Source organism: Oculina patagonica, chromosome 7, assembly GCF_052425735.1.
Source record: "Oculina patagonica isolate OP01 chromosome 7, crgOcupat, whole genome shotgun sequence".
In the NCBI taxonomy this organism is placed as follows: Eukaryota; Metazoa; Cnidaria; class Anthozoa; order Scleractinia; family Oculinidae; genus Oculina; species Oculina patagonica.
This window is the reverse complement of record NC_135764.1, coordinates 4,285,767-4,301,460: the sequence shown is the minus strand read 5'-3', so window position 1 is coordinate 4,301,460 and position 15,694 is coordinate 4,285,767. Positions and strand designations below refer to the sequence as shown.

At 38.0% G+C, this 15,694-nt stretch overlaps 2 protein-coding genes across 9 annotated transcripts in view; one reads left to right on the top strand and one right to left on the bottom strand.

Annotated features, from left to right (window-relative positions):
- LOC144660167 (plexin domain-containing protein 2-like) overlaps positions 1-9,468 on the bottom strand; it is a 79,395-nt gene extending 69,927 nt beyond the window's left edge. For 6 of the 8 annotated variants that reach the window (XR_013572047.1, XR_013572048.1, XR_013572050.1 and 3 more), the window contains exons 1-9: positions 9,395-9,468; positions 8,685-8,833; positions 7,985-8,151; positions 6,665-6,793; positions 3,841-3,910; positions 3,313-3,435; positions 2,265-2,318; positions 2,057-2,121; positions 908-1,103 (exon numbers count right to left, since the gene is read on the bottom strand). Coding sequence is in view for 4 of the 8 variants with exons in the window: in XM_078520756.1 (XP_078376882.1) it covers positions 908-1,103; positions 2,057-2,121; positions 2,265-2,318; positions 3,313-3,435; positions 3,841-3,910; positions 6,665-6,793; positions 7,985-8,151; positions 8,685-8,751 (871 nt within the window). In the remaining 4 variants the exon portion in view is untranslated. The remainder of the gene's footprint in view (positions 1-907; positions 1,104-2,056; positions 2,122-2,264; positions 2,319-3,312; positions 3,436-3,840; positions 3,911-6,664; positions 6,794-7,984; positions 8,152-8,684; positions 8,834-9,394) is intronic. The other 2 variants (XM_078520758.1, XM_078520759.1) reach the window with 2 other exon arrangements.
- A 76-nt stretch (positions 9,469-9,544) lies between these two features.
- Positions 9,545-14,260, top strand: LOC144659129 (deoxyribonuclease TATDN1-like). Its single transcript, XM_078519575.1, has 7 exons — positions 9,545-9,582; positions 9,732-9,752; positions 10,410-10,454; positions 11,186-11,235; positions 11,735-11,798; positions 13,251-13,400; positions 13,983-14,260. The coding sequence occupies exons 1-7, from the start codon at positions 9,555-9,557 to the stop codon at positions 14,027-14,029; spliced, it is 405 nt and encodes a 134-aa protein (XP_078375701.1). The 5' UTR covers positions 9,545-9,554; the 3' UTR covers positions 14,030-14,260.
- The last annotated feature ends 1,434 nt before the right edge of the window (positions 14,261-15,694 follow it).

Here is a 15,694-nt window from a genome sequence, read left to right as displayed (position 1 = left end):
TGCAAAATGAATAATTCGCGAACTGAAATGAAGAACATGTTTTTCGGATCGAAATTTCAAAATATTAGCCAATCAAAAAATTGCTCAATTAAAACTGACGCCATCTTTGATCGAAATTAGCCAATCAAAAAATTGCCCTGTTTCCCGAGAGGTCTTCCTTGTATAAAAGAACTTTGGCGGTCAGTACCTGTAACGACAAGTTACCAATGGAAACAGAGAAGTTTGCCCTTGACAACAATGCCGTTGTTATGTTGAAACTTCGTCACCAAACTTTGTTCGCGTCGTACTCAACTGGAAATCGTAGTGAATTTCCAATTGGAAGCAATTGGAATAAAGAAGCCTGAAAAAAAAAAATTCAGGGCTTCAACGGGATTCGAACCCGTGATCTCCGCGATACCGGTGCGATGCTCTACCAACTGAGCTATTGAAGCCACACATTGGGAGCGAGGTCAATTGTGAGTTCATATTTTCCCGTGAGAGGAGTGAAATGATGTTATGTATATGAAATGATTCATATATGAACTGCGGATGTATATGAAAGTGATAAATGATCGTCGCAGTGAATTTCCAATTTAAGCAATTGGAATAAAGAAGCCTGAAAAAAAAAAATTCAGGGCTTCAACGGGATTCGAACCCGTGACCTCCGCGATACCGGTGCGATGCTCTACCAACTGAGCTATTGAAGCCACACATTGGGAGCGAGGTCAATTGTGAGTTCATATTTTCCCGTGAGAGGAGTGAAATGATGTAATTAAATTGGAAATTCACTGCGATGATCATTTATCACTTTCATATACATCCGCAGTTCATATATGAATCATTTCATATACATTACATCATGAATATGTATGTTGTATTTCACTATGAGTAACCATTTATCTAAACTTTTTACATTATTTATACTTACTAAGTTGAGGTTCAAATATCACAGCCACGTTTTTGGCAACACTCTGCTTGGTAATGTTAATTGCGCTGTATATGTAGAAAAAGCGGTAGAGAGTGTCCGTTCGAGTGTTTCTATATCGGATGACGAAAGCATCTGCTATGCCCACTTTCACAGGGTGGTATGGTAAGGTGGGAATTTTGGTTACCTTGATTGGAATCTGTCAAACAGAAAGCACCAAGAAAAATTAGAATTATCCTGCAAATTTTGTCAAAAGTCTCCACCTTCAGCCTTATCCCCCTCCCCTTGGGTTAGGTTGTAGGCGCCAGGAGATGAGTGCCTTTTTAAGAAAAGGTAAATAAGGCTCTACTCTGGTTTTTAAGGTAAACAAGGCTCTGCATGTAATTGTGTAGTTCCATAAATAATCCATACCTTGCCTGCGGAAGGGATTTTTCTAAAGTCTCCCCCCTGGAAATTCCAATTACGGTAAGCTTCATACCTTTCCTTAAAGTCTTTGGGCTTTGAGACCCCTCCCACCCCCAGGAATTTCCAATCCCTTTCATAACATTTTTTAAACTTTGCAAAAAATTGTATGATTATCACAATTTGATAACATACGGGGTCGGTACCAAGCTCGTTCCAGAATTTTAAGCACTTTAAGCTAAAATTAAGGGCGTTTACATTCTTGGTTAATGCTGTTGCTATGGTAACCTGCTATGTCAAAAAAGATGACTACAACTTGTTGTTCAATGCTTGGGTATTTTGTTAATACTATTACTGTAAGAGTAGTGTCAAATGATAAAGAGAGGTACTGATGCAGCATATTCATTAAAGTATAAAAAAAGGTAAGGTAAAGTCTGTGTCCGAGCCAAGTGGCCCATACAGCCGGAGCTTATCCTGGTTTCTTTCAGTAGCGTTTTAAGCGACTAGGAGTATTGCTACTCCCCCCTGGATGGGACGCTTAGTCCACCACAGGGCTACCCCCATCAGTAAATTCGCTGGTACCCATTTATAAACCTGGGTGGAGAGAGGCACTGTGAGAGTAAAGTGTCTTGACCAAGAACACAATGCAGTGCCCCAGCCAGGGCTTGAACCCAGGCCGTTCAACTCAGAGTAAAATTATAGTAAGAAGATTTTGTACATGAACAATGAACGTGGACATCTCATAAATACCTTTTTGTATGCAAACCAGATTGTGCCATTTTTATGTAGAGTGCACTGGAAAGTGAATGGTTCAACTAATGTGTGGAAAAATAAAACAAAACAATAATTATGTGTTACATGTTATTGCCACTTGCAAGAGAAACTCAATATAAGTTAACTCACTTAAATTAATCAATAAAATTATGATTGGAAATTAAACATTTCTTGATTGCATTACCAGTGGTGTTTTCATGTAAAAGAACATTGCGCCACTCTACTGTCAGCTTTGACCCTAAAAACAAAACAAAAAACATAGAAACAATGTAATTAGGGATAAATAAATGTAGTTTGTCCCACAAAACAAAAATCAACCCTAATATCTGGGCTCAAAAGAAGTCCCATACGTCTACACAAGCAAGCCAAAAAATGAAAAAGTTGAACAACATTTTGTCATTGCAAATTTTGACACAATCATCAAGACATTAATAAAATACACCCTTAAAGAATTTAACAAGATCTATGACCATTGTAGCTGAAAGCTAACAACCCTCCAAGTTAAGACCATTTTAGTCGCCATGGCGACTAAAATTTTGGAGCTGGCGACTAAATTTGAACCAAGGTCGCCAGCCTGGCGACTAAAATTGAGAGGAATGATTGAAAGCATCAGCTTAATTTGGTGACTAAAATTTTTCACTGGCGACCAAAACTTGAGTAGTTGGTGACCAAATGGCCATTAAGGAAAAAAGTAAACTTGGAGGGTTGGCTAAGCATATGAAACCAATTACAATATGGTCAACACAAGTCTCAGTTTTAGGCCCAGCAGGCCAAACATTGACCTTTCCATGAGAACAACTAAATTGCAGTTTTGATCGAACCAAACAGGTAAAGCTTGACCGTTGGGTCAAACGTCAAACATAATATTCATCGAAACCAAATTAAGATCACATCAAGAATGAAAGTTTCAAGGCTTAAAAATACATTTAACATACAAATTTAAAATTGGTTTATTAAAGTTTGTTTCATAGAACGATCAACGTAAATGTTTGCCCCACAGATGATCTTCACACATTCTATCAGTCTGAAAGGATGGATAGAACGTGTTGGTCGATCTTAAGTCAGTCGGACAAACTCAACTGAGTCAAACATCGAACTTATCACGAACTTAATTTGCTCAGTTTAGTTTGTTTCATGTGAAGTTCGACGTTTGCCCAGGCCTTAGTAATATTTGTTATCATTAATAAAATAATACCTGGTAATAATATATGTGTCAGAACAATGCAACTTACCATCATCAAGGGTTAAAACTTTTGAATCTCTCTTCAAGTGAGGATTGAAGTATGCCATGAGTGGCGCCAGGTACTGCACCTGCGTCATGAGCTTAGTGTCGTGTGTGTCCATGTAAAGGAAACCTGAAAAAGATTGCAGGCACCCCACAGTAAGACAATTGCCCAGTAAACAACACTTTGATTTATTCATGTAGGATTCTTTTTTTATAAACACTGGCTGAGATCAATTAAAGGGGTGCTGAATATCTTTCCTGCGAGCCTGAGACCTTTTTAGCCTTGCAAAAGAAATGGAGACTCTGAGACACACATTATTTTTTTGAAAGACCAATCACCACCCCTAATTAACAATTACACTATGAGCACATTAGTTTTCTATCACGAGTCAGAGCACTTATTGAGTCAAAGGTAAAGTATGTTATTCCAAGTAACACCTATTGTCAAAAACTTGTACTTCAACTTGGTTCTGTCCAAACATTATAATATACATTATTACTTATATTTATTTTTTTCAACAATTATAGTTCCTACCTCCTGTTGTAAGCATAACTTGATCAAGCAGGTGACCATAGTAAGGAAACTGAAAACTCAGCTTGAAATTCTACAAAAAGGAGGTTCATTAAGTACAAAGGATTACAAGTAATAGGTCAATAAGTTTAATTAATTACCGTAAAGTCCCGTGTATAAGCCGCACCCGTAGATAAGCCGCACCCCCGATTTGGAAGCTCAAATTTTGGAAAAAAAAATATACAGACCATTAAGTTTGAAGTTCAAGTGAAGTTCTATTGGTAAACAAACAAGGGCAAACAAGCACGGTTTCGAAACACTGACACGGTGGTTGTTGCAATGTTTAATATAAATTAAGTCTTACGAAAGCTAAATTTCACTTGTCATACCTCCTTTTTAGTTTGAGTTCACAATATCTTAAACTTGGATGCTCTCTTGATATCATTTTTTCGAGATTATCACTTCTAAACACTCATGAAACACTTGTAATTCGTTCGAATCGTTCGCGAATGATGAATGCTTAGCTCTGAATTGTAGAGAGGAGTCTGGGCATTAAAAACAAACATGGCGGCATTTTCTTCGGAAGAAACCACGTTTTTATTTCAAGATTCTTGGAAACTGCTACCCGCAACAGGATAAAAACTTTATGCAGAATAAGAGTTTGTTAATCCAGCAGATGTATTTGCTGTGAAGGTCAATAAAAAACCGAAGCGGTCGGCCATTTGCCTTGTGAGTATTTGCGTTTATCTTGGTGCCTTCTCGCACGCGGCGGAAAGACATGATTCGAAGTGACTGGCACGCTTCACTGCAAACAGCTTTGCAGAGGAACTAAAAGGTAGTGAACAACAACAAAGTTTTCAGGTTGTTATATGTTTATTCAATGACGTATTGAGAAGTTTTTTATGAATATTAATTAGGCCTTTGAGAACTCCAACCAGAGATGTTTCCGTAGATAAGCCGCACCCCCGATTTTTGACTTGAATTTAGAGGAAAAAGGTGCGGCTTATACACGGAACTTTACGGTAATTACTGTAAATTACATCCACAGGTTCCTTAAGCTATAACGGGGGGTTGCTTTCAGCCTAATTCTGATGTTCATATTGCTTTCCCAGGGGCCGGGTGCTACTGCAAGGGCAGCCACCTACTTCTAAACTTGTTGATTCAAAACCCTGTACAATTAAAGAAGCAGTCACAATATTTTAAGTCATTTTTCTGATTTATATTATAATTAATACTTTCAAACTGAAGAAAACCTCAAAATAATAGTTTTTTTTTTTTAAATAGAGAAACAACAAAGGAGTAATAAAAGAAGATTAAGACAGATGACAAAGACAAACTTAAAAAAAAAGGCCAATTTTTTCAAGATGTGTGTTCCATTATGTAGCTCCTTTAAATTTTATTATATTTTCCATAATAATAATAATAATAATAAAGACTTTATTTAACGAGGGTAACATAATTTACTGGTGGCCCAGTAGTTTGCAATATGGCCCTCCCTAATTAATTACATAATACATACTTAACTACATATTATAAAACTAACTACATGTTATATACTTAAGACAGTGATAACAATTTAAACTTAATTCAATACAATGAGAACTAAAAAATGTTTAAAAATGTTGCTGATTTTAAAATGTTCTATATAAACCTAACTAAATGATAAAAATTTAAACTTAATTTAATACACTAAGAGCTAAAAAGTGCTACTGATTTTAAAATGTTCTAGTCCAGCATTTTGTTTTAGTAGCGTTTGGTGTAGTTTTCCTGTAAACTGTTTGTGCGATGCAGCATTACGAATAGAGACGTCAACATTGTTCCAGAGGCGGGTTGCGCTGACGTGAAAGGTCCTGCCACCTGAAATTCTTTTGTATTTAGGAATAACTACGTTGTTCTTTGTTGTAGCTTTGGTGTTGTAGCTATGCGTGTCCTTTAGATGATGTATATATGGAATGAAATAATCTGGACAGTGTCCAAAACTAATCTTATGTAATAGATAAAGCTTTCTGCTACGTATAATATCGTCTATGGGGAGCCATCCTAATTTAGTAAATAACTTCACAGAGTTATCAGAGAACTTAGCATCAAGTATTAATCGTGCACACCGTTTTTGGATTCTTAGTAGTCTAATTAAATTCTCATTGGAGCAATTACCCCAGACAGTGCAACAGTACTCAAGTATAGGCTTGATAGTGGCATTATATAGCAGCTTCCTACAATGAGTTGTTAAATAACATCTTGCACGCTTTATTGCCTATTTATCACTGGCAACTTAACAACTATTATTGACTGTGTTCTAAAAAAATATCCCCCCTCCACCCCTCCCATGGAAGATTTTTGGGGTTGAATCCTGGCCCCCTAACCCTCCAGAAATTCCAGTTTAGTGTTAGTAATAGTGCAATATTGTTCTTTGGCTTTTGAGTTCTAATCACCACCATCGGAATTTCATAACCTTCAATGGGGTGGATAAATTAGATATCCTCTGGAGCCAAGCCATCATAAAAGATTGTGTGATTCCAGAAAATATCTATACTCCCCCCTCAGAAGGGATTGGAAATTCTGGGGTGGAGGAGGGGGGAGGGGGGTCACAAAGACCCAAAACTTTAAAGCAATGTATGAAGCTAAATTGGAATTACCAGAGGGGTGGGGGGTCATAGGGTAAATCCCTTCCGTGGGGGGGGTATGGATATTTTCTGGAACCACACATTACAAATTATTTTAAGTATGACTCAAATCAACACTAAGTCTAGCTGATCAATGCTTATTTTGTTTTTCTTCTGGATGTTTCTCAAATTTTTTTTAACAAATGAATGGATTAGTGAAAAAAAAAAATCTCATACAACCTTACCTGCCTTAGAAGATAACTGTCTGAAAGTAAAGGATGTTCTACACTTTTGATTTTGGGGTTTCCATCAACATCTATCCAATAACCTTGCCCATTGTTGACAACTTGTGATACATAATATTTATGGTTTGTCTAAAGTAAAAAAACAAGAACTCAGACAAGATTGAAGGGGTGATTGATGCAAAAAATTATGAACTACTTTAACTTGCTAATCTAAGACAGTGTTTAAATTTAATAGTGTGAGTTTCCTAAATAATTACACTGTCGAAGCTCTCCTTACAAACACCTCCAAATTCAATTAGAGATTTGATTTTAGTGCCATAAGAGAAAATTCCTTTTTCCCTTACTGAACCATCTCCAAGAAGAACTGTACTGAAAATTTGTAATTTACAAAGCTCCAATGGAAAGATGGACTGTGTAGCATTTCATTACCAAAATTAAAGCAGCCACTTTAAATTTCTTAAAGTGGCTCTCAGCCTCTTCACATTACTGATAGTGGCTGTGGGTAGTATCAAGCCTTACACAAGCAGGACAAAATAATGTTTCTCTTTCAAAATTTCTGACAAGGATTCTGGTTTAACATGTACATTGTACCTTTAATATGGGAGTCCCCCCTGGAGGCTCAGTCCCTGAACTCCACAGGAGGGGGTGAATGGGTTCGTGGATTGACAGATATGGCCTTAAAATGCGCCTGGATTGCGTATTTTTTGCAATACATTGAGCAGATTCACGAATTTCGAAAATACAGCAGAGCGCGGATAAGCTGAGAATTTGGGATGGACCCTGGGCTTTTCATGTCTGGAATCTCTGATGATGGTGGATAGTAAACGAAGTTCTGATTATAGGTCGGTCTTTGTGGGTATGTTGGCAAAATTGTCGTAAAAAACAAGCAATGAAATGAAACTTCTTAAAAAAAAATTGGCATAAAAAACAGCATCTAGGTACCGCCACGACAGTGAAACTATTACCATTCAGTAATGGATGGGATTTCAATGAAAATGGCAGCAGTTTTTTTGGATTTGCACCCCCCCCCCCCCCCGGTCCAAAAAAAATAAGAATCGGCAGATTTGCGTACCCCTATTCACCCCCCTCCCACAAATATGGTATATTCAATAATGACACAATCCAGAATTTTTCAGATCCTGAGATAGATTTTGCCAGTAGGATAATATTTGATTTGTTGATAATGATCTTTACTCGAGATCATTTTAATTTTTTTCAATTATTATAAGAATTGATTCTAAATTAGAAATACAAGCTGACCCAAACGTTATCACATTGCTTAGATTTAATTTGCTAACAAATTATATAAATAATACTGACCTTTACTGTTTTATTCTGACATTTTACGTTCTCACAATCAGTTTCATTTGCTAGTACGAGTGGTGGCGACTCTCTTCTAGATCGATGATGACGAACTTTGTCAACAGTGTTTTCTGCCTCCAGCACATAACTTCTGCCATGATGACGCAAGTCACGATATTCGAAGGCTGGGCAAGTGAAAAGTAAACAAAAGCAAATATTTGTCGCGTGATATGCTTTCAAAAACAAAATTTAATGTTCACATTACATGTCAAATAAAACACTGCCGAACTGTTAAAAGCTGCATGATTATGTGGTATCATGACTGTTACGTAATAAACAAAAAAATGCAGCTTAATAATTCACAACAATAAAATTATTCCATTTAGCATACTTTCTATACACCCCGGAGATGGAATCTCGACAATTTTAGCATAAATTAATCAGCAAAAAATTTTATTTTAAAACGCCTCACTTTGTGGGGACTTGTGTACTAAAATTAAAAGGCAATGACTTTGTTGTTACATACGGAAGGAAGTTTACAAATTTAAAACGCTTAGTCATTACACATTCCCTTCTGGAACGGAAAAATTCTTCGCAGTAAGTGCTTATGCTTATGTAATAGTTCGCCAAGGATATTTTTGTGGAAATATGATTTGATGACAGCGCTAGCTACTGACAAACGAAATCTAACTTAAGACTGCCAATACCGGCTGCTTACCTTTGCATTCGAGGTAAAAACACGGCAGAAAAACTCCGACAAACAGGAATAAAGCTAGGCACTTCATGTCGTGGATCAACGCAGCAGAAATAGAACTATTTCTGGACGATGCGTCAGCAAGCCGGGTGCTATGCAACTGAACTAAAATACTTGAAAACAAATTTACCAAATATTAGCACACAGATATGTTAGTATTAGTCAAGCTGAAGAAATATCGCCTTGTTTCCTTGACGGCTGAATATAAGAGTCGCCGGCTTCTTGAAAATTTTTGCTAGCACAAACTGCGCTTCACTGAATAAGAATGCATGATCAGACTTCTGTGTCGTTCTAGCTAGTTCCTGTGATGTTATAGCTTCCCGTACAGAAATTGACACCTGCATCAATCTGGTGACAGAAACATAAATCTATTCCCTTAAGCCGACGAAAACCACACAAAAATAACATACAAACACAGAGTTGCATAAACTTATAGTCTAAGTACAAGCACGAGCAACGAAAAACAAAACGGACGCCGTAAATATGCGTAATCGAAGGTTAAACTCAGCGAGACTTTCGAGTACAGAAAGGAAATATATATTTGAACAGCGCTAGACAAACAAACAAGCGTTCGATTCAGGCATTGAACGACGGTATGGCCTTTCTAACTTCTGCATTGCGGAGAAAAATCGAGTAGAATGCTATCATCAAAAGTAGATTACGAAAAAACTTACCACTGAGTTCCAATGAGCTGTCTTCTCCCAGGTTACCAAATGCTCCCTAGGGACCCTTCCCTGGACGCTCTCTCTTGCGCATCTGAACAACGTGTAATCAGCGGTCATTTTGCCTTCGTGTAACTGAACATAGAGTGTAGCAGCATTCATGATTCGCAAGATGGCGGCCAGTTCGCTTCGTTTCATTGGTCTGTTTTATTTCTGATGTCTATTTAAATCATTTGCTCTTTTTTTATGCTTAGCTTTTGACATTATTTTTTGCGTGTTGCTGTATGAAAAAGGTGAACTAATGTTTTCAATCCATATTTTTATTTGCAACTCATCTTCATTTTCAAAGACATCGGAGTGAATTTAACAGGTAAGCTTTAAGAAACTGTAGACGTTTCATATTACCCACTTCTTTACTTTAGTTCTAAGTGGGTAATCGAGAAACTGTTAATTAATAATTGCAGTCATTGTTCATCGCGTGATAAATTTTTGTGGAGTTGAGAGGGGAGCTTGGGGGGGGGGGGGGGGTGGGGCTTGGTCTTGGGGTGGGCATGTCCTGTCCTCTCACCTCATTTTTCAAGATTCTGCCATCCTGCACCCCCCCTTCCTACCCCAATACATTAAGTGTCTGAGTGGATTTTAACACTTGAACTTCACAACAAACTAAAAAGCAATGTTTCAGCATTAATTAAAACAACAACAACAACAACAACATAACCCTCAGTCATGTAAAAAGTGGATACCACCCCCTTCCAAGGATTTTTCGAAATTTTAAAAAGGAGATATCTTCTGTGACACTAAACTTCCAGTAGCTGTTCATTCATCCCTCGTCAACATTTTGATGCATCAACTGTTTTTCCATATTTTTGGCATTGCCATGGCAACCACATTAAAACAAAACCTTTGTGAGAGTCCCTTCAGTCCCCCCATGCTCCCTTTTAGCATAGTGGGGTATGAATTTGCTTGTACACCAAGGGTACGTTAAGTCACTATTAAACACATACAACAACATTCTATTTTCTCCTAGATTCTATGTTCAAAGGAATTTATCATGGAAAGCAATCTCATACAGGCAAGTTTGGCCATAAGAATTTTCTTTCACTAAATCTTAAGTCAGCAATTTGACATCCAAAATCATCCAGTGGATTTAAGTGTTTGAACTATTAACGTCTCTGAAAAAAGATAATAAAGTTACCGTATTTTCTCAATTTAACACCCCCTGTGTTTATTTCAAACTTGGCCTGATAGCACCGGCATTTATTTGATTCCAGCAGTTTATTCAAGCCCTGTTTCCAAGAAACAGCTTTATATATAGACATTATTTCTGGAAAGCCTTTTAAACCTTTAATATATGTTTAAGGGGTTTATTTTTAAATACAGCTTGGAGACCCGGCTTTTATTCTGGGCCAGACGTTTAACGAGAAAATACGGTAATACGCCAAGTCATATTGTGTAGCTGCATAAATTATTCATACCTCCCCAACAGAAGGGATTTTTTCTAAAACCCCTCCACCCCTCTGGAAATTCCAATATTTACCGTAAGCCTCATACATTCTCTTAAAGCTTTTCGCCTTTGAGTCCCCATCCCAGCACCCCTAGGAATTTCCAATCCCGTCTGTGGGGGGAGTATGGACATTTTCTGGAACCATGGACACATTGTAAATTTTGAACAGTAAAGTTTAAAAATGTCAGTATAAAATCCTCCTTCATTTAATTTGAAAACAAAATATGCTCAGACTAGATTCTAATCAGTTCTTACATTAATTGTAACCATTAACAGCTTCTGTTATTACTTTTTTGCAGATGATTTCACAGAGGTTCTAAAGAGAGCAACTAACACTGGTGTACAAAAGGTGATACTTACTTACTTAGGCCCATCGCTCCAGGTGGAGCATAGGCCATTGACAACAGCTCGCCAGCGAGCTTGACCTTGGGCTTTCCGCACAACATCTTGCCAAGCGAAACCCATTAACTTTAGCTCTGCTTCCGTGTCGGGACGCCAGCTGTTTTTGGGGCGACCTCTCCTTCTCTTCCCCTGGGGGTTCCAAGTCAGGGACTGGTGATGGATGACTGTAAAATTTTGGGTTGGGTAGCAGTACTCACTGACAAGGTCTCACGTAAATGCGCTAAATACGTCATTTCAGAATACAATTTTAAAAATTTCCTGGGAGTTATGCCCCTGTACCCCCTAACCCTCATGTTCGCACATTTCACACTCATGTCAGCCACTTACAACCTATGACTATAGAATATTACTGAAAACCCTAGTGGAAGTACTCTCGGAAGTACTTCCCACCCCTGTCTGTAAGAACCACGTCTTCACTGACATTTTAGTCTTTGTTTTTGTTGTAGATGATAATTACAGCAGGAAATTTATCAGAGAGTCAGAATGCATTGGAGCTTGCAAAAACAAATGGTAATCAGTTAAGAATATATATTTTTATTTGTTTTGTGACTTACAGGCCCGTAGAAAGGGGGGTGCGATGGGTGCGTCCCCCACGAGCCTTGGCAGTCCGCTTATTGTGAAAAGATATATTAACCCGGCCATTGGCTCCTGTGCCGGCCTAAACCGACCTTGACGATCATTGCTCTTTTTTCCACTTGTGACGTCATCATCTTTGATCAAAAAAGGCATCACTTACACTAAAACTCTGCAGGAGGAAAAGCTCTGTTCGATGATGCCCCAAATAGAGTGATTGGGTCAATTGTGCTTGAAATACTCACAAAAATGCTTTAAGATTTTAGTGAAAAACTCGTAGGGGAATTTGCCTCAGCCACCCATGGCTTTTCAGTGGCCAGTATTTCCTGTTTGGATGGCACTTTCTTGAAAACTCCTAAACTAAAAGCAAGCCCAGTTATAGGCCAACAACTGCAACAAAAAGATTAAAAAAAGGAGAAAAAAGGAAAGGCAAGAAAAAAAAAATGAAAAACGAAAAGCCTAGAGTGGTAAAAATTGTGATTTGTGCTCATGCCTGAACCACAGTGACCTAAAATCCGATGATTGTGGAAAGAATTAGGCACGCTTAACTTTCAGATTGCAAGTGACTTTTTGAGTAGTTCGAAGCCTAATTAGCTCATAAATGACGAGAAAATGTCAAAAACGTCCAAAAAAATGCGGTTTTTCAAAAATCTCCGGGAGTCAATGGGTTAAAATATATAATTTACCGGTAAGATACTATTCACATTCAATATGGTCCTTTGAGGTGCACGTGAAGGTCCACCATTTGTAGATTTGCGTGGTATATTTTAGAACAAATTGTGACGGTGATCCTAGGTTAGTTTCAACGATACATTCTATTTAATGTCCTTCATCGACCTTCATTGTCGAACCGTTCGAAGTGCCATAAATATTCCCAGGCTCTACCAAAAAGGGAGGAGAATGAGTACAGTTTTTGGGCTCGGAAGCACCCAAGAAGGTTGGAGCTTGCCACAGTGCTAATGCTAAGAGATCAACAAACCAACTCTGGCTGATTTGTGTAATTACCAATTGACACTGAAATGAAAAAAACCTATCTTTTTTCCTGTCTTCCTTTTATGTACTGCCGTCATTGTTAGCTAAATAATACGTTACGTTTTCAAGGTTGTGTTTTGAAAAATGCGATTTGAATTTCAAAATGTACCAGAATTATTATCGTTGTTACCTTCATTTTTACCTGCCTTTTTCCTAACCAACTGTCATCAAACGCACGAAATGCTGTCTCAGATAACCTATTTTTTCAAAATTTTCTGTGGGAGGATACCTCCAGACCGGCCTGACTTTGTGCTATGATGCAAATAAGTGTTGGCACTGATGAATCTCAGTTCAGTCCCCTCCAATATCCCATCTGGCCACTGAGAAACTGACTTCCTTGTCTTTTGTCTCCTGTAGAATCTTTCCACTGCACTGTTGGCTGCCATCCCACTCGTTGCAGTGAATTTGAACAAGATGGCCAAGACCCAAGTGACTATCTTCACCGACTCATTGCTGTTGCCCAAGAAAATAAAGGAAAAGTTGTAGCTGTAGGTGAATGTGGTTTAGGTAAGTAAAGGATGAAAGTTTATGATGAAACATTCGGCGAAGAAAAGTTGAAGCGAAAGCGAGAAGCCCCCACAGTTTCGACTTTCTCTTGCCCACACTACCGTATTCACTCGAATAAGTGCCGCCCCCGAATAAGCGCCCCAGTCCCCTATGCGGTGCTTATTCGAGGAATTCCGTTTTATGTACTTAAAACTGCACAACAAAGCAACTCTTAAACAAACTTGGGCATTTCTTTTCATCAAAAGCGATGTATTGCAGTTCACAGTGATGGTTTTACTGCTCGTTCATTACTTTTCTATCCAACATTCTTACGATTCACAGTTCTGTAACGAATACTGACAATCAGAAGACGCTATTTTCGATAACTTTAAAAGATTAGATTCTTTGTGGCATTGCCCTTGAATAAGTGCCACCGTCGAATAAGTGCCGCGGCGCTTATTCGAGTATATATGACGATGAAAGGGACGCTGCACAAAAATAAACCCAGGGCTTAATTTTGGAATTTGACAGTATGTCAAACAACGTTATTTAATACACCATTGTTGTTTGTGAACATTTCTTTGTCTACTTCTGTCTTTTAAGATTATGACCGGACCCACTTTTGTCCAAAGGAAGTTCAATTAAAGTAAGCAAGAACAATAATTGTTTATTAAAACTATATACAATCCTTATATAGAACTTAAGCATTTAAAGGTCAAATGAGCAGAATTTTCGATTTTTGTTATTTTTTGCCCATGTGTTTATTATGAGCCAAATAAACATATCCCAAAGTTTCAAAGTAATCGGACATTGCATCGCAGAGAAATTGCAAGTTGAAAAATGCCTTTTTTAGGCCTTCATAATCGTAGGGTGCTCGGAAAAATTGTCGGAAAATTCCCAATCACGAGCCCAGAGTCCGTCGGTCAGCGGCACGGGACGGACTCTGGGAAACTGGAATACACGGATCCAGAGTTTCAGACTTCCGCTTAATAAGTGAGACTTATTAAGGCTATTGTGTTTTGCAATGTTCTCACTTTTCCTTTGAATTTGGACCGGAAGTCTGAAACTCTGGATCCGTGTATTGACTGATTTCAGGTCGATTTCAGGTAAAACCTTGGTCTGCCGCTTTTTAAAGCGCATGCTCTTAGGTCAAAGCGGAAGTAAATTTCCCAGTACGGAAGTAAATCGAGAAAGTTGAGCTATTTCTAACACAGTATCCACTGAACTGGTGTTTATCGAAGCCACAAAAGTAACAATAACGTTCTGCATTTAACAAAAGAGAGAGTTAACAAAAGAGCGCGTGGTGTTTTGATTTCCTTTAGTCTCTTTCTTGAGCATTCTGCTATATTTGTTTTAAATCGAAGGACTTTTTAGCCTTCCAGGATTCCGTCTCAGTGTGAAGACTGCTTGCGTGTGTCCGTTGTTGTTTTGCAGAGGACGGCTAAGAAATTTACATGATGCACAACGCACGGGCAAGCTATTGTTCTGTTCATACACTGGAACCCCGATATAACGATCTTCGATATAACGATATTCCCGATATAACGATGAATATGTTATGTCCCAGCAATAGTAAAATGTATGGGACGGAACCCCGATATCATATAACGATTCCTCGATATAACGATATAATTTTACTGCCCCCTTGGCATATCGTTATATCGGGGTTCCACTGTATAAACAATTCCGTTTGGCGACTTTCGCATATTTTTGTTTGGCGACTTTCGTATATTTCAAAGGCCTCTCGCTGACAGCGCATCTTTACAGGATAGATTGCATGTTTGTTTTCGAGCAAACAATTCTTTCCTCGTCGAATGGCGGTGATATTAATAAAGACGTTAAAGGCCACACCAACAACGTTATTTAAAAGGCGTAATTAGCATCTTGGTTGACTCAGCACGTGCACACGTGTGTTATAATTTTTGTACAATTCTTTTTCTTCAGCTAAACAAGAACACGTAATGTTTAAATTCTGCGTCATTAGTTATTATTTTGAATTAAGCACTGTCTGCAATATTCAGCTTTTTAACTGGAACGGAGATTTGAATGAAACTGTAGTTCTGGCGAGATTTGTAAGTCAACTATAAATTGAGTTTTCAATCGACCTTGTCCTTGGTGACACTTAGCGAATTTTCATAATTTTCGTTAATTTTGTAAAAACCGTAATTTTCGTCAGGCTTCTCAGACCAAGGTTGTCTGGTCACGTAGCGAATTTTCGTAATTTTCGTAAACCCGTAGCGAATTTTCGTAAATTTTCGTTAATTTCGTAAAAATCGTAATTTTCGTAACTTTCGCAGTTTTCGTCAGGCTTCTCA